Source organism: Oryctolagus cuniculus, chromosome 21 (genome assembly GCF_051225735.1).
Source record: "Oryctolagus cuniculus isolate XC-2025 breed Fujian yellow rabbit chromosome 21, ASM5122573v1, whole genome shotgun sequence".
Classification (NCBI taxonomy): domain Eukaryota; kingdom Metazoa; phylum Chordata; class Mammalia; order Lagomorpha; family Leporidae; genus Oryctolagus; species Oryctolagus cuniculus.
The window spans coordinates 16,811,057-16,830,773 of NC_142887.1; the positions used below are offsets into that span (position 1 = coordinate 16,811,057).

A 19,717-nucleotide genomic window follows, 5' to 3' on the forward strand; every position below is an offset into this window, starting at 1 on the left:
CTATAAAAATAGAAAACTGGACGAAAAAAGAAAATCAAATCACTGTCTTCAATGTGGTTAAAAAGAAATCAATGCATCAAGAAACTTTTCCTAACATGGTCACATAATTTTTAAAAATTGTCTCCTGTTTTTTAAATGTTTCCCTACATTGCTCAGAATACGCATCAGTGCTAAACTAATCATCTTTACGCAAACTTCTAGTATACTTGTTAATCTACAAATTAATTTATTCAACAAATATGTTCCAGACATACACTGATATTAGAAGTATAGCGATGGGGGCTGGTACTGTGGCACAGCAGGTAAAGCTGTCACCTGCAGTGCTGGCATCTCATATGGGTGCTGGTTCAAGTTCCAGTGGCTCCTCTTCCAATACAGCTCTCTGCTATGGCCTGGGAAAGCAGTAGGAGATGGCCCAACCCTTGGGCTCCTGCACCCACGTGGGAGACCTGGAGGAGGCTCCTGGGTCCTGGCTTCAGATCGGCACAGCTCCAGGCATTGCAGCCATTTAGGGAAGTGAACTAGTGGATGGAAGACTTTCTCTCCCCCCCCCCACCCCCTTCTGTAACTCTGACTTTAAAATAAAAGAAATAAATCTTTAAAAAAAAAAAAAAAAAAAGGATAGTGGTGGGTAAAAGTCAGATGCAGGTCCTGCCCCTATTTGGTATAACCTACAAGGAACTTCTATTAGTCCTATTCCAAAATCCTCAAAAATTCCAACTACTTATTAAATCCAAACTATTTAGCCTTGTGTTTAAGCTCTATCCCCAACAGGCAAAAATATGCATTTTCAATCAATTTCTCATCCTTAACTTTTCCCCAGGAAACATTGCAAATTATCTATTCTATATCCTTATACCTGTGATTGTACAGACATCCTTGTCCCAATATATATTCAAGTCCTATCTATCCATTAAGCTTCAAGTTCAAGAATAAACTAGTCTACAAAGCTCTGCCTCCTTCCATGTAATTCTAATATCATGTGCCCCTCTTAGGAGACATCATTTTCTACCCTATAATAGTATTCTTTGAATATACACTATCTCCTGTATTAGATTCTCAGTTCCTGAAATGCAAAAACACTTATTTCTGATGCATTTCTGCATTCTGTAAAGCATCAAACACAATGAAGCCTCGATAAATAAATAGGTGAATATGACATTTTATGTGTATAAGGCTCAAAAAACACCTTATTTAAAGGATCCTCTCATTTATCAAATCATCAATGTAATTATACAACACTGTCATTTTAAATGTGTGAGCAACTGAACTGAGTCAGTACTGACCCCAAGACCTCCAATGAAAGTGTTTTGGTCCCCTGAGTATCCTCTAGCACACTGTTCGAACAACACTGAGAAATAGGTAACTGTACAGGTTGAAGTCATTTAATATAAAAAGTGATAAGTGCTTATGGGGGCCAGAAAAAGGAATCTACTTAAATGTTTGGGCAGTCTGGCTGAGGTCTGGTTAATGAAGCCTTTACTGAAGCAATGGGATTAATTGCCCCAGCCACTCTTCCTACTCAAATCAAGAGTCCCTCTGTTACACTTTTCATGAAACCAATACATGGTATGAAAAATGTTTCTTTACTAGGAGCCATTTTCAACAAATGCTATTTCCCACCTAAATGATCAGAATTGCATGTAATTCTCCCTAGGATACCAAGGTAGTCATCCTCTCCATTATAAGTTTCTACTAAAATACTTTTAAAATAAGCTAAAAAACATAGTACCTGAAATTTAACTGAGGGTACCTGAATTCGTCTCCTTTAAATGTATTTCAATGTGGATACTATCTAATAAATAGAAAACAGCAAAACAGCTTAAACTATGCCAAGATTATCTAGAGAAAAATCATTTAAATGACACTTCATCTTGAAAAGGTTTACACTTTCCTTCCTCAGTCAGTCATTCCACAAGTATTTACCCACTGGTGTACTATCAGTGACAGAAAATAAATCTTCAGGAGGATTGGCAGAAAGTCTTAACTCCCCCAAAGCTAGCAAAGCTGAAAATAAAAGCAATTTTTAAAAGCAAAATATTTTGCATATGGCATTATATTAAATAGGGGGGAAAGAAGCTACTAATGACAGATTTGTGAACGTTCTGACCTTCACTTTACTGTTGTATACACACAATCTTTTTCTACACAGACACTTCACCTTTATCCAATTTTTATCTTATTTTTTTATTTTCATTTTTTTGAATCAAGCCAGTTCTGCTGCATGATTAACTATAAACTGCAGGGTATTATTCCATGACAATACCCTGGCAACCAGCTCATATTCAGTTACACCATTACAGCACACACACACAGAAAAAAAGAACTAATTGTGTGATCATGTGGATATTGTAGAAGCCCTTTAGTTCAGTCCTAGATGGGCCTCAAGAGGATAATGCGTTTTCTGTTGAACTCACTGCCAAATCACAATATGAAAGAGCCAGGATCAAAACAAGACCCAATTATACAAAGAGTGTATTTTATCAATGTCGGTTATAAGAAATAGGTATGTGGCTCAGTACTTGTAGAAAATTGTTCAAAAATATTTACATAGATGGAGCTTTAAAGAAAATTATCGAACACTTGCTAGCCATAATGATATTCAATGAGACTCTTCAGGTAGTACAGGACAGCAGCTCAGTCATGAGAGGCTTAAAGCAATAGAATGCAACTGTCTGATTCTCTGCTACTTAAAACAGACTTCTACATGGTTTGGAGCTTTGAGAGACAAAAAAGCACATTCATGCATTATTTCTTCCATTAACATATTTTTTAGAAAGACTTCTAAAATCACAGCTCTGAATGATATTCATGGCTAAGTATATGATATTCTGATTTCCACTTGCTCAAGCATCATAAAACAAAGCCAAAGAGAAATCATCTGGAAATATTTTTTCAAGCGATTATTCAGAGAGTTAAGCACAGAGATCTATAAATCAGTTTAGCCTACTAAACTTTAAACAGGCCCACAGATCATGTAACAACCAAATGCTAACCTTAGCAACCACCTCTTGCTTAACCCAGTAGTTATCCCATTCTTTAGCTTTATTTGTTTTTTCCATATCTGGGCCTATCAAAATAGATCTATAAAAAGAAAAAAGTAGTTAAAAAAAAAAAGACCTCTAATGACAGCTGATATGTAATTCTAGCTTTACAATTACTGTTCAGAAAGGTACTTCATAAAAACAGATGCTAACTCCTATCAATTCTAAATACTCAAATGTCATATTCATAACAAGTTTTTATGATTTCAACTTTATTCATGTTGTACGTCTTCTGTTATCAATGCAGTATGTACTTAATTCAGAGGATCTATGCTCACGCTGATGCTATCTGAATCAATATTTGCCAAGTGTCACAGAAAACACTGAAACCAAAAGGGTAAGTGCTCTGTCCAGAATTCTACAAGTCAGTACTATTTCTGTAAGTACAGGAGATAAATTATAACTTATAATTCTGTTTTTGTCAAATTTAATATATATAATATAAAATATATATAATATAAAAATAACTATAAAGTTATTTTTCTCATTTAATATGACATGATCACACAGTTTGTTATATATGGCCCCCCCAACTAAAAATCAATTTTACAAGGTACAAAATATGGGTTTGAGTGTCAGTATTACTGATGACATGATTAAGTTACAGACTTCTTAAGCTTCAATCTCTCTCAGGGTATGCTAAATTCAAAATCGAAATGAGAAAGGACATTCATTGCTGACGACCTACCAAAGTCCAACCCTCTGTCCTCCATCCAAAGAAAATACCAGCTTTGTCAGACAGCCCGTTTTTGGTTGTGTTTTTTTTTTTTTTTTTTTTTTTTTTTTTTCCCAAATTTGACAGGGAGAGTTGTAGATAGTGAGAGAGAGGGACAAAGAGAAAGGCCTTCCTTCCGTTAGTTCACTCCCCAAATGGCCGCCATGGCCGGAGCTGCGACAATCCGAAGCCAGGAGCCAGGTGCCTCTTCCTGGTCTCCCATGCGGGTGCAGGGGCCCATCCTCCATTGCCCTCCTGGGCCACAGCTGGACTGGAAGAGGAGCAACCAGAACTAGAATCCGGCACCCATATGGGATTTTGGCACCGCAGGTGGATTAACCAAGTGAGCCACGGCGCGCCAGCCCCAGACAGCCTTTTTAATTTCATTTCCTACATAGAGTACTTTAACAACTTCTCCAGTTTTTCACATTCAATTCTTACATCAACCTCTCTAAACAAAGAAACTATTTTACTGGGCAAAAAAAGTCTTTATGCCACCTTAATATGTAACAACCTCTTTTCTACCATGAAGTTTTATATTCAAGGATAAGCTTTTGAAATAAAATACACACAAACCAGGGGATGGAAGTGAGGCAGAGGGGTGGTTGGACTTGGCTATTCTTAAAATTACTCTCAGGTACAATGCATTCATCACTAAAATTAGATTTAAAAAAAGAGCAACATACCAAATAAGTTTATCTAGTATTAAGCCAATTTTCAACCTAACTTGTTTCAATGGTGACTATCTTACTTCATTGAAGGAATTTTCAGATTTACTTTAAACTTTGAATTGATATCAATGCAAACAGACAATAAATGCCCATACTTCCATTAAACCAACCCCCCATCAATTGATTAGATTTAACTATTCCCTAAAGCACCAATCTTTATATTTTTTAACAATTGTTTAATTTTTATATTATTAGAACATAAGCCCTTTATATGCTATTTCACCACAATCTCAGTATAAATGTCTCATTTTTCATACAAAAAACTAATTACATGGTTCAGTGAGTTGCCTGTGGTAACACATCGATTTTATTTACATTCGAAGTTGGACTTGAGCCCGTTCTCCCAATTTCAAGAACACTTAGCTTAATAATTCTATCAAATTCATTATATCTTATTCTATTCTTCATTTGAAAGAATTTCGAAGTCACTTTGATCTTACCATTATTTTATGATATAAATTACTTCCCAAAGTGTTCATATGGATTATTTTTTCTCTTAGAATGTAATCATTAAGCCTAATACTTATGTTGTATGCACTAGAATCATTTAGATACTCATTATACAATAAAACTTACTATTTTATCTTAGATAAACTAATTCTTTTTAAACACAAAAAAATAGAATTATTATTAAAAGAGCCACAAAATTTATTTAAGACTTGAATAATACAGACATCAATGAGATCAACGAGACTTACTTTATAAACTACCTAGAACTACCTATCAACTTGCACTGGCCATGTGTTTTTCCTGAAAGTGCTCACTTCTCATGAGATACAAATACATTTTTCTATTATCATCTACAAAATAACGACAAATGTGAAAGATAACATGAAAAATTTACCTTTCAGGTACATGTTAACAATCTCAAAATTAATTCTAAAATAACTGTTGATACATAAAACAATACTAGTCTAGGATGCTACCAAATGACACCACTTGTTTTCAAAATCACCAGAATTCTATAGCTAAAAATGAATCCAGAGAATATATAAGAATTTTTTCCTAATTCAGTCAGAGATTAATTTCAGTGATTCACAAATTCATCACTAATAATGAAAAGAGATATAAAACCAGGGTAAAAAAAAAAAGTTCAGGAAGAAATTTTCAAACTGAATGACATCTTGCCTAGAGATAATTCCATTCCTGTCAATTTTGTGAATCACTACTTTCCCAGAAAACACTTGTTTCATTTAACTTAGAATAATCCAATTGGGGCCAGCACTGTGGCACACTCAGTTAATCCTCCGCCTGCGGCACTTGCATCCCATATGGGCGCCGGTTCTGTCCTGGTTGCTCCTCTTCCAGTCCAGCTCTCTGCTGTGGCCCAGGAGGGCAGTGGAGGATGGCCCAAGTGCTTGGGCCCTGCACCCACATGGGAGACCAGGAGGAAGCACCTGGCTCCTGGCTGTGGATCAGCACAGCACCGGCCATAGCGGCCATTTGGGAGGTGAACCAATGGAAGGAAGATCTTAAAAAAAATTTTAATTAATTTGAGAAAGAGTTCCCATCTGCTGGTTCACTCCTTAAATGCCTGCAAATGATTGGGGCTGGGTGAGGCTGAAGCCAGGAGCTGGAAACTCAATCCAGTCTCCCATGAGGACGGCAGGGGTGCAGTTATTTACTTGAGGCGTCTCTTGACACCTCAAAGGGTCTGCATTAGCAGGAAGCAGGAATCCAGGAGAAGCCACCTGAACCTAAGCACTCCAATATGGGATACGGGCGTGTGGATGTCACAGATGGCATCTTAACCGTTAGAACAAATGCCCACCCCAAGACTACATTCTTAAATCACAGCAGAGGTCACGAGAAGAAGGGGTGAAAAACACTGAAGAACTAGCAAAGAGGAATTATGATGGCAAAATCAAACTCGGAAACCTAATAGCCCCTCTGCTTAGCATACTACAAAGAGAAGTGTTGACACTGAGTTTTCTAAAGTGAGAGACAATAAAGTATATAGGAATATACATATTATCTTAAAGTCTGTGAACTTTCAAGTTGATTTTTTAAAAATTTGATTAGCCATAATTTTAATCAGTACTATAAATTGGGTTTTTTTTTTTTTTAAAGATTTTATTTATTTGACAGGTAGAGATACAGACAGTGAGACAGAGAGAGACAGAGAGAAAGGTCTTCCTTCCGTGGGTTCATTCCCAAATGGCCACTACGGCCGGAGCTGTGCTGATCTGAAGCCAGGAGCCAGGTGCTTCTTCAGGATCTCCCATGCAGGTGCAGGGGCCCAAGCACTTGGGCCATCTTCTACTGCTTTCCCAAGACACAGCAGAGAGCTGGATCAGAAGAGGAGCAGCCGGGACTCGAACCAGCGCTCATATGGGATGCCGAAGTTTCAGGCCAGGGTTTTAACCTGCTGTGCCACAGTGCCAGCCCCTGAATTTGATCTTTTAACTGCTTTTATAAAAGCAAATGATTCAGAAAGTTTTCTGTTGGATTAAAATATGTTCAAAATAGGGCATTCACACAGTTTTAAAGTTTTGCCGATATTTACTTGGGAATTACAAAAGGAAAGGCTATCTTTACTCTGGAGATGGCTTAACCAAATTTAGTATCAATACCAGGACAATGTGATATGGTGTGACTCTCATGGGATGAAAGGGGAAGTACATCATCATCTATTCAATACTCTTACCAAAAATGCTTAACTCGACTATACTCAGGAGGAAACAATTTAAAAAATTCAGAAATAAATTATTATTATTATTATTATTTTGGCCTAAAGGGGTAACTCACTGCTTGGGATGGAATCCTGTGCACACTAGCTTTCTCCTAATGTTCTTGGGAGGCAGATGGCAGCCTAAGTTCCTGTCACCCATAAAGGAGACCCAGAAGGAGTTTCTAGCTTCTGGCTTTGCCCTGGCACAGCCCCAGCTATTGTGGACATTTAGGGAATGAACCAGCAGATGGAACATTTATCTTTCTGTCTCTCTATGTCACTCTTTCAGATTAATAATAAATCTTTTTTAAAATCTGAAAGAATTTACAAGGCACTGAACTACTCCTTTAAATATCAGTATCATTAAAGAACAACAACAAAATGAAATCTTGAGTTATATTCTAATTAGAGGAGATCAAAAAGACAAGAAATCCAAAAGCAAATTGTGCTCCTTGACTGGATCCCGGGTCAGAGGGAAGGGAAGCTCTAAAAGGCACTACTGAGACAACTGGGGAAATGTGAATGTGTACTAAGCAAAAGGTAACAAATCAAGGTGAAATTTCTCAATATCATGACTGGTTATTATGCTTATGTAGGAACATGTTCTACAGTCTTACAGAATTTATATGTATTTAGGAGAAAAAGTTCAAGAAATCTGAAAATTACTCTCAAATGGCTTAGCTTAAAAATACATACATAAACATTTTTCAAAATAAAAAGAGTGAGGAAGTCAAGTTCTTCCTTGGAAATATCCAAAGATTACATCAATACCACCATAGGGATTATAATTTATAGATATAGATTATAATACTAAGAAACTGGCTACTCATTCTCATCTCTCAGTCTTCGTATACCCTTAAAATGCTCACTTCTTTTTCCAGAGGTTCACTATTAGTTCAATGGTATGAACAACATTAGTGGTATCTCAAATTATCTGACACTATTCACTGTCAGAATACCAAATCCATCTTCCTTTGCTCCTTAGGGTTTTATACTATTTTCACAGGAATCCCCACCTCTGGGCATGGTTACAGCAGTCTTAGAAATGGAGAGGGAAAGCAATTATTTACAATTACTGATGTTTCCAAATATACAATTGAGGGTAACAGCTATCAAACTGACAATAAAGCCAATTCTTAAGACTTCTGATAGTGGTATTGGGAAAATCATACTTAGAGGTGTACAATGTATTCTTATTATAATTTATATTTGATCTGGCAAACAGATAAATTTTTAAATTACAGATGGTGTATTTTTTATGGATCAAAGTAAACTGGATTTTTCCCTTGGGAACTTAAAACCAAAGAAAATAATGCTTTACTTGAAGAGGTTTCGATCTCTTCCCATTACCAAAACATTTAAAATTTTACACAAATTGATTCTGAGAATGCAATGTTGAGCACTCCGTGAGAACCACATCCTAAGGTTTCCTTCCCTGGCTCAACACTCATGCACATACCAAGGTTCCATCTTCTGGGCCAGGATTCTTAATGCTTTGGGACAAGCAACTGGCAGTATCTAGAGATTTTGCTTCCTCTCTATATTCTCCCAGGATTTCAAGATTGTGTGCCTTTCCCACCACTAACAGGCAGTGAAGCAGCAAGAAGCTTATCAAGTGATTTGTTTGTCAGAAGAGAAGTTAATTTAGGGGGCCAGCGCTGTGACATAGCACGTAAAGCCAAAGCCTCCAGTGCCAGCAATCCATATGGGCGCTGGTTCAAGTCCCTGCTGCTCCACTTCTGATCCAGCTCTCTGCTGTGGCCTGGGAAAGTAGAAGATGACCCAACTGCTTGGACCCCTGCACCCATGTGGGAGAACCAGAAAAGGTCCTGGCTCCTGGCTTTGGATTGGCACAGCTCCAGCCATTGTGGCCAACTGGGGAGTAAATGAGAGGATGGAAGACCTCTCTCTCTCTGCCTCTCCTTCTCTCTTTAACTCTTTCAAATAAATAAATAAAAATCTTAAAAAAAAAAAAAAAAAGTTAATTCAGGGGGCCGGCGCTGTGACATAGCGGGCAATGTCGAAGCCTCCAGTGCCAGCATCCCATATAGGCACCAGTTCAAGTCCCTGTTGCTCCACTTCCGATACAGCTCTCTGCTATGGCCTGGGAAAGCAGCAGAAGATGGCCTAAGCGTTTGGGCCCCTGCACCCACGTGGAAAGCCTGGACAAAGCTCCTGGCTGCTGGTTTCAGATGGGCCCAGCTCCAGCCATTGCGGCCATCTGGGGAGTAAACCACAGATGGAAGACCCTATCTCTCTGCCTCTGCCTGTCCATAACTCTGTCTTTCAAATAAAGTTTTAATAATAATAAAAAAAGTTAATTTAACACAGTTTAAATCTCTAACATTCAAACTGAAAATATGGAAAAGAATTTAGTCTGTCAAAAGAGCAATGATAATAAAATACAACTGAGGTGGGAAATGGGAGTAAGTGGATGACTTAGTACTTTAAGTTAGGATAGACATGTCCCACATCAGAGTACAAAGGTTTGACTCCTGGCTCTTGTTCCTGATTCCAGCTTCCTGCTAACACAGACCAGGGGATGGCTCAAGTAGTTGGGTTTCTGCCACCAATGCAGGAGACCTAGATTGAATTCCCAGTTCCCAGCTTTGGTTCAGCCAAAAACCCAGGCCTGGCTTTTGTGGGCACATGAAAAGTAAACTAGGAGATGAGAAGGCTGTTTTGCCCTCTGTCTCTCAAATAAGTACAAGTCAAAAATAAACAATAGTCAAAACTGGGACTTAATGTAAAGTTTAGTACACAATCATTAGTGGTTTTATTTTTTTATTATCATTAGTGGTTTTAATATAAATAAATCTGTATACTAAGCTAAAACAGAATGTTTAACTTCATATTCCAATTCAGAATAAAATAATTTATGACAATAATAATTTATGACAATATTATGCTCATATCAATCTTATATATTACTGTTAAATTAATCTTGCATTTCACCCTGATAAGAAACATGTAATTCCTCAAAATTATCAAATTAAGACCAAATTCCTCATCCTTGCAACAGTATACTCCATGCCATTATCACCTACCTTTTTACTTTTTTGTTTAGTTTGCCCTAACTATAACTACTTCATTTACAACCTCAGCTCTAGACAACCTGTTCTGTCACAATTCATTCACTGCCTTTGTACAAACTACTCACCTCCCTGCAACAAGCTCCATGTCAGCCTAGATAACTTCCTCTAGGTTGTGTAAGATGCATCAGCTCTCAGCCCCTCATCATCTCCCCTCCCTTTATTCCCCAGGGCTGAATCTAATGCTTCTTCAGGAGCCCATAAATCAAATAACTTACAACACTTATCCTTTTGCATCAAAATTATAAAGTAGTTACCTCCTTAATGAGATCACAAGCTCTAAGAATAAAGACTCATTTTACGTATCCAAGACTGATCACACTGTTCCTGTTTCAAGTTCATAAGACACTGATGGAACCAATGTCCTGGAACCGAATGTCTGCCTATTTGGAAAGCAATCAATCTACTACACTGCTCATACACTACTACAGCATTCTTGGCATCACACGTATTTCTATATTTGTACTTTTTTAAGATTTATTTATTTGAAAGGCAGAGTTAGAGAGAGGGGGAGAGAGACACAGAGAGAGACAGAGATTCTCCATTTGACGGTTCACTCCCCAAATGGCCATAATGGCCAGGCCAAAGCCAACAGCTAAGAGTTACATCCAGGTCTCCCACGGGGGTAAAAGGGACCCAAGCACTCATGCCATCTTCTGCTCCTTTACCAGGTACACCAGAAGGGAGCTGGATCAAAAGAAGAGCAGCAGGGTCTTGTACCAGTGCTCACAGGGGACATCAGTGTCACAGGCAGCAGCTTAACCTGCTGCATCACAACACTGGCCCCTATGTGCTTGTCTCACACCCTTTTTTGACCACAACAAGAGTAAATTACACCAAATCTCTACATATGTGAATACATATGGACACAAGGATAGACAGACACGCACCTGTAATGAACATATACACACATTCAGCATGTGTCCTGCTTTGACTTTACTACTGGGAGAGGGCTATAAGGTTACATCTCTACCTTAGAGGACTCTAACAGTGGTACTGACTTCTTCATAATGCAATTTAAGGTTTGCTATGAAGCAGTTTATAGTATAAATCTAGACACATTTCATATGAGCAGAGGTAACTTCATGGCTCCAATATTTTATTATTCCCAGTTATTCCACCCAAACACTAAAACTCATAGACATAATTATTTCAAATGAGAAGTACACTTTTAAAAAAAGAGATACATGACAGCCACAGTGAGCACTAAAGTTCTGTTGCACAGAATTGTTTAAGAGACTGAATGTTCTATTTTGATGTGTAAGTTAACTGCAGCAATAGCTACAATTATACACTAACTGCTACAAGTGCTACTCCATATGTGTTATTAATTTTTAATACCATAATCCAGCTTCAAGAGAGGAAACTGAAACACCTAGAAACTAAATAATGCGGGGGCCGACACTGTGGCCTAGCAGGTCAAGCCGCCATCTGCAGTGCCAGCATCCCACATGGGTGCCGGTTTGTATTCCGGCTGCTCCACTTCTGATCCAGCTCTCTGCTATGGCCTGGGAAAGCAGCAGAAGATGGCCCAAGTCCTTGGGCCCCTGCACCCGCATGGGAGACCCCGAAGAAGCTCCTGGCTTCAGATCAGTGCAGCTCCGGCCATTGCCTCTCTCTCTGTGTAACTTTTCAAACAAATACATAAATCTTTAAAAAAAAAAAAAAAAGGAAAGAAACTAAATAATGTGACCAAGGATACACACCTAGTAACCCTGTAGGCATTCAAACTCAAAGCAATCCAGAACCCAAGTGCTGAACCATTATGTCCTAAATAAAATAGCAATTTTGCACATAAGAACCCTAAAGTGTTTATCGAAGTAACAGAGACAGATAGTAAACATGTTAGTCTTCTCAGACTATTTCATGGATCGTTCAAACATTTAAATGAAAAGATTAATATTATAAAACTTCTGTGCAAGTCCTGTAGAATTTTTCATTTTATAGAGTACTTCCCACATTTAAATACAAGATGGTTGCTTTTGTATTATACTTTACTGCGGTGTTCTCAGTAGTGCACTACTTTGAATACATCATAAAAACAAATAGAAATGCCAAATAACATAATTTAAAAACATTTTAAGGAACAGTAAAATGTTCCTATAAAAAGCAAATGTTACAAATAATGGTACCATAACAGTTAATACTGAAGGAGGTTTTAGCTTAAGTAGTCCTTGCAAAATCGTTCTAATTCATTACGTAAAAAGATAAAAGGGTTAATCTTTGCTTTTTATACTATGAATAATTCTTTCATTTGCCACTTAATGGTACTATCGCGATAGTTTCTAAAATTTATTTCTATCTCCTATATTTTTAGTATAAAATAAATGTTTTATTTTTATGGAATGAACAATAGTTTTGATATGAAGTATTAAGGTTTGAATTGGTTCAAAGAAGTCATAATTATGAAATCTCCAGAGTATAAGCCAGGTGCTTTATGGGTAAGCTACCCTCAGAATTATCTAAGCACTCTTTCCAGCATGCTTACCTTAAGACTTGTTTCCTCTTGCATGTTTAAGTTTATGATTTAAATTTAAATTAGCTTAGGTTGGCTATCTGAGGTAAAGCCAACTAGCAAGATTCTACTAAAATTTATTTTACCCAAAATGAAATGATAAAATATTCAAGAATGAAACAGATTCCAAGATATCCTCAATATGTATGACTGCTAATTAGCATACTCCCTATACATCCCTCATTTTTTCATGATCATCTGTCCTATTTTCTCTCCTTTTAAACGAAGTTGTCTTTATGGCATTCAGTTTTCTCATTAAGTTTAATATTTCCTAATAGTAGGTTAAACCATTATTATTACTCTTTTCAACTTTTACCTACAAAAATGACACTTGACATGACTAGATGTAATAATTTAAAATTCAACATATTCAAAAGAGCAGGTGCATTCAACAAAGTTTTAATTGTTCTGTCACTATAATATTTTGTTGGTGGCAAACAAAGGATAAACAGTTTATACTGTTTTCAAACTCAAAAGGCAAGAAAATTAAAACTGAAAGTAATCATTCTCATAACAAAATAATTACAATATATTGGTAACAAAATAATTACAATATATTGGTAAGCAAATAAAGCCTGAGTTACAAAATAGTGTATACCGATTTTATTAATATATAAAACCATCAAGTATTAAAACTCTTTTAGACATCAGGATTTTTGTTTCTTTGCTATCTTTATTATGTGGCTCTATTTTCTAAGTATGCCAGTCATTTAAAAAATAATTTTAAAAGTCAATCTTTACTTAATTCTTTACCAAAAAATATTTAAGGAATATTAAGGAATCTAACATTTACAACCTAAAGCAGCTTACTGTATTAAAAATACAGATTTCAGAACAAAATTACAAACCAATTTGTTAAGTATATTCTAGGTGGTATTTGTTAAACATTCTCATAAACAGAATCCAGATGTTCTAAAACTAATTTTACCTGAGTTAACTGCTAACTACATGAAATGGACTTCGAAATGAACGTAAGTTCTGAGATTTTGCTAATTTACTAGCTAAATCACTAACCTCAGCCAAAATGGGTTCCTACATTTATAAACCAAATACCCTGAAAATGTCAAGAGAAAGGCATAAGCTCAAAAGACCCATGGACCCTCCTGTGGTTTACTGCCCCCTGCTGCTGTGGCAGGAGATATCACAGGAGATAACAAACAGCTGCCAAGAAAAGCTGGGAAGGCGCTATCAAGCAGAAGTTGGCAAAAAAATCCTTTGGGCAAATTCAAAAGCTTGAACAGACCCTCCAATATACATTAGAGAGTTTTCCTCCTTCCTTTGAAAGACTAAAACATTTATAATACTATCTGAAAATTCTCAACTACAAAATAATAAAATGAAGCGTAGTCCAGAAATATATTAAAAAGTTGGCTCTAGAAAACTAATTCAGAAAGAGCTGATACTCTAACTAAAGGCTAGAATGTCTTCATTTAGGAAATATCCTTAACATATTTTATAGAAACACTTAGGTAAAGAGGTAAAAACTTTCATCAGAAATTCAAATACTAATAAAATATCCTCTGATCGTAAATCTATGGTAAGCAGAAGAAGCAATTGAAGCCAGGAGCCTGAAATCCATCGAGGTCTCCCATCTCAGTCTCCCATGTCATCATCCGCTGGCTCTCAGGATGCACTAGCAGGAAGCTGGATCAGAAGCTGCACAGCCAAGACCCAAGCCAGGCACTGATGTGAGATGCAGGTTTCCCCAGCAGCCACTTAACCCGCTGTGTAACACCCGCCCCCCAACTTAAATAATGAAACTCTCACACTCAGAGTTTCCAGTTAGCAGATGCAATCTGTTGATGAAAATTAGTCCAACAATGGAGCCAATATTTCCCAGAATTATCAAATTATATAAAATCAGGAAAAAAGCAGGAGAAAATTAACTACACCGAATTCAGGTAAGACCTTTTATATTAACCTTTCTCAAAATATGATCCAATATCTTGTAATTCTATTCAATAAGAGTCACACAAAGTTTCTGTACCATTCTTTAGTTGTCCACCAAAGAGTTCAGCTGGCAATAAACCACAACAGCCACAGTCCAAGAAAAAACAATTCTGTTCCTGTCACTGTCCTGCTAAGTATTCACAATTCACTATCACTTAAAACAGTGGATGCGTCCACCCCCAACACTCCCAGGGGACACAATACTTTCCTTTAATAATGTGGTTTACAAGGTTCTGGCTCAGCATGGCTGGGAAAGAACAAGAAAATTTGAAACAGAGCACTAAGACTGAGGATGCTGCTTTGAGAGACACACCCCTGAAACACTTGGGATCTCTCTTAAGCAAGTCTTAATAACCTCTTCAGAATTCATCACTGTTCCAAAAAAATATGATGCAAATAGTTTTTAATAAAAAACAAAATTCTTACCCTGCAGTTCATGATGTATTACACCCACTAGGTTGGGTTCATCTCCCCACCAGAATATCCATAACTCTTTGCAATCTGGTTTGACATCACGACGCCATACACACAGCAGGTTGGCTTGCAGACAGCGGATGAAACTCAACAGGATGGGATCATCTTGGGCTGGGGCTGAAATTATGGGTCCACAGTCCCCATGCCCTCCAAAATTGTACCTACGCCATTTGATTCCCGTGAGTTCAGCCTGGAAAAAGATAAAAGCATTGAAATAGTTTTGATTTTTCTTTTTACTAATAGGTTACCACAAACAGGATTCCATACAAAAAATCAAATTGGCTAAGATAAATATTTACAATGAATTTCACATCATAAGATTTCTTACAGTGAAGAGTGTATGACAATCCTTGATTTCTGGGAAGATTTATACAAAGTTCTTTAAATGTTAAAACCAAAACAAGCTGATAATCACTATTTACTGTTGAACCATTTTATTTCCCTATTAAACAAGTTTCCATTTTACTCCTTAATTGGCTGAAATTATATTTAGAAATTTAAAAGCTGGTACAGGTTGAAAATCACTAATCTGAAAATGCAAAATCAAAAATGCTCATAAAATCTGAATTTTAGTGCCTTTCAGATTTCCAAATTAAAGATACTCAATCAGTAAAGTCTATGCAAACATTCCAAAATCCAAAACATACTTTGGGTCCCTGGCATTTTTTGATAAGGAATACTCAACCTGCAGAACTGAAATAATTTCATTCAAAGAATTTCTTCAATTTCTTTCCATCCAAAACCTACCATTTAAATCTTTTAACAAGGAAAGCAGTTAGCATGTGGTACCATACTGCTTTATCACAAAAGCTAAAAGGCTATTAAGGTAGAAGCTGCTAACAAAGCGGATGCAAAAGCTATCAGCAATTTATTTATGTTATTTAACATGCAGCACACAAAAAAGCTTTGTTTCTATAACAATTCCCTAATGAAGTTTTGTCTTGTTTTTTAAACACATTTTAAAATATCTTTAAACCTGCAGAGAACAGAAACTGTAACTTTGTTCTACTATATACATTTATATTTTAGGGTTTCTTAAATCTCAGATTTCAGGAACCTAACTTCAAAAGATGTTTCAACACATAGGAAAGCTGAATTTCTTAAGTGGCTATAAACTATAGCTGTATTCCAAAATTGAAATCAAAAGTGATTCCTAATTCTGTACCAAACTGCCCATGTGTCCTTTGCATTCAACCCTTACTCATTCATCTACTTTCTAACAAAGTCAATTAGTTTGTCAACAAATTTTCAAAAACAAATATCACTGAGCAGAAACACAGCTATGTCTTCTAAATCAACATAACTGAAACACGCTTGAAGTGTTAAAATAATCACTAGAATGATCCCACTTAAGGAAAGAAAACAACAACAACAACAACAGTGCTGGTGCTGTGGCACCAGTTCAAGTCCCAGCTGCTCCACTTCCCATCCAGCTCTCTGCTATGGCCTGGGAAAGCAGTGGAAGATGGCCCAAGTCAATGGTCCCCTGCACCCGCACAGGAGACCTGGAAGAAGCTCCTGGATCCAGATCGGCCCAGTTCTGGCCATTGTGGCCATTTGGGGAGTGAATCAGCAGATGGAAGACCTCTCTCTCTCTTTCTGCCTCTGCCTCTCTGTAACTCTGCCTTTCAAATTAAAAAAATCTTTAAAAAAAAAAAAAAGACTTTACCTATCAATATTTACCCTAAATGTAAATGGATTAAAATTTATAAAAAGAAAAAACCATTTCTATTTAATCCAAATAAAACACAATCCATTTTAAAAAGTTCCAAAAATAATACTCAAACTAGTGAAATTCAGTAACTTATCTTTTATAATGTGAACTATGCAAATTTAAGCTTTAATGAATATTTCTCATGAAACCTGGTATTGGCATCATTTTTCCCTATTTGCCACATGGTTTCCTCTGAAAAGTACCACACAACCCATGTCAAAGGTACAAGAATACTACACAATGACACCACAAATACTCATTAGTATCTTACTGTAATTCTTCCTGGTTTTCTATGCAAATATTTATTTTTTTTAAGTTAGAACTATATTGCATGGGCTTATATCCTGCTTTTTCACTTATTTTAAATATTTTATATGTCCATTCCCAATTATTCTTCAAAAACAATTTATAGTGTTTACATAATATTCTTCACACTGAAGAAAATATAATTTAAGTGTTCCATAGCACTGGACAAGCTCCCATTTTTGCCACTATCATAATTATTATAATTGGCGAATATCCTTAATACAGAATGACCAAAGAAGAAAATATTTCAAGACACATGATGAGTGCTCTACTGCTTTTCAACTGATGGTCTCAATACAAATAACCTCCTACCAAACTTCATGCCCTTTAAATTATGTGCCAATTTAATAAAAGGACATACTCCTGAACTTGTTTTGCTTGAGGCAAATTGTTACCAAATATTTGATCAGAAACACATACCTAGCCTCCCTGGGTTTGAATCCTAGCTTTATACATAGCTGTAAGTAACAAGTATGCAGAGTTACTTAACCTCTATCCCCAGTTACCTGACCTATAAAATCAGGCTGTTAGTAATTACTTACAGAGTTATTGATTAAGTAAGTTAGTATACAACTGGTCCTCCATAGCCAAAGGTTCCACATCACTGGATTCAACCAAATATGGATAGAAAATTTTCAAAGAAAAAAATCTGCTCAGTACTCAACATGTATAAGGCTTAATTTCTTGTCATTATTCCCTATATAATACAGTATAACAACTATTTACATAGCAAATACATTGTATTAGGCAATATAAATACTCTAGAGATGATTTAAAAATATACAGAGGGATGTGCATGGCTAACATGCAAACACCATTTAGATAAGGGATTTGAGCATTCTGGAATTCTGGTATCCACAGGGATCCTGGAACCAATCCCCTACTAATAGATACTGAGGGACAAGGGCACAATCTGTAGTATTTCTTTTGAGTTGCCTGTTCATATCCCTTGTCAAATTTCTATCACACAAGCTCCTTTTCTTTGATTAAAAGCAGTATCTGTGTGTTCTAAATGGAAAGCCTAACATCAATCTGCAAATAAATGTCAAAGAAGCAAACTAAATAAAAACCGTAAAAAGGAGCAGCTGAAATCAGAAAAGCTAAGTATAACGCTTACTTCTCTCATTGCCTGAGCTAGAGATGGTTCTTAGGAAGAAGGAAAAGGAAGAAGAGAAATAAAAACATATCAATAAATGTGAATCACTAATACTGATATTAAACACATTTAAAACATTAGAAAATTAAAGACATCACTGAGATTTAAACATCAGATGAGTCCATCCTCAAGAAAATCTAAGCACAGCAATTTACTCACTAGAACACTTTTACCTGTTACATCCTGCACAATTCAGCTGGCTTGGATTCAGGGAGAATGGTTTCCTAATCCTAGCACTTTCATGAACTTCCATCAGTGCTTCTAAGATCTCAGAGGCAAAGGAAACCTGCTGCCACCTGTTCAATACTCTTTACAGATTTGTTCTAGGAAGTGATATCACAAATGCAAGGCTACCAACCAAATCCTTCATAACTAATCCAGCCAAGAGAACTAAAAACCAACCTATTGTTTTTCAAAAAGTTTACTTGAAGGCAAGGGTGGGGAACATCCAGTCCAAGCGCCAGTAAGGCCTGGAAAATCATTTGGTCTGGCCCTGCCAAGGCAACCACAGACGAAACTCAGGGTTCAATAAATCTATAGCAGGCTAATTTTTAAGTTGATAATTTTCTATCGCCTGTGAATGATGCTATAAATCCAAATGGTCCTTGGCAGAATAAAAGTTCCCCATCCCTGCTCTAAAGCTAAATAGCATTACACCAGTCTTCCCTGAAAAACCTAACAATAAAACTCCAATCAGGTCTCAGAGAGATAACTAAGCATAAAAGATATTTTGAAAACTTAGCTTTACATTTTGAATTTATGTTTGGTAACAGGAAAGACAACTTAACGATGCTGAAATAGTCTGTCCAGGAAAAAAAAAATTCCCATCAGAGATTTTTACTCAATTAGATTATAACAACTTCATATACAACAATGATGTTTCTAGTTAAAAGTCAATTTCATTCCAAGTACTGTTGTCCCAATTTCTGATAAATGTGTATCTCTAAAACTCAAAAGTCTTTATTGAATGATTTCCTTTAAAATGCTTCTAGATTCAAGTTATCCTGAAAACACAATCCTTTCTCACTGTCAAAGAGACAAGCCATAATTATATTATATGGTTTTTAAAATACAGAATAAAAAAGATAATATCAAAATATACAAGGAATTAAATCAGTATAATAATCACCACCACCATTTATTAAACATTTATTGTCCACTAAACACATACTAGAGTCTTCCTATTCACTTTCTAATACCAAGCACTTTACTAAGGGGTCATAATACTTTATTTCAAGTCTTCACAATCAAGTAGCTAGAACTGAGAAAAGCTAAATAATTCTCCCCTAGCTATGACGGTAGTAAACAAGAGATCCCAAATATAAGCAGATTTAAATCATAACCAAATT

The 19,717-nt window shown here is 36.3% G+C and overlaps 1 protein-coding gene across 4 annotated transcripts in view; it reads right to left on the reverse strand.

Moving 5' to 3' along the window:
* Window positions 1-19,717, reverse strand: part of MED13L (mediator complex subunit 13L) — a 318,626-nt gene that overhangs the window by 261,679 nt on the left and 37,230 nt on the right. For all 4 annotated transcript variants that reach the window (XR_007911907.3, XM_051826600.3, XM_051826599.3 and 1 more), the window contains exon 2: window positions 15,145-15,382. Coding sequence is in view for 2 of the 4 variants with exons in the window: in XM_051826600.3 (XP_051682560.2) it covers window positions 15,145-15,382 (238 nt within the window). In the remaining 2 variants the exon portion in view is untranslated. The remainder of the gene's footprint in view (window positions 1-15,144; window positions 15,383-19,717) is intronic.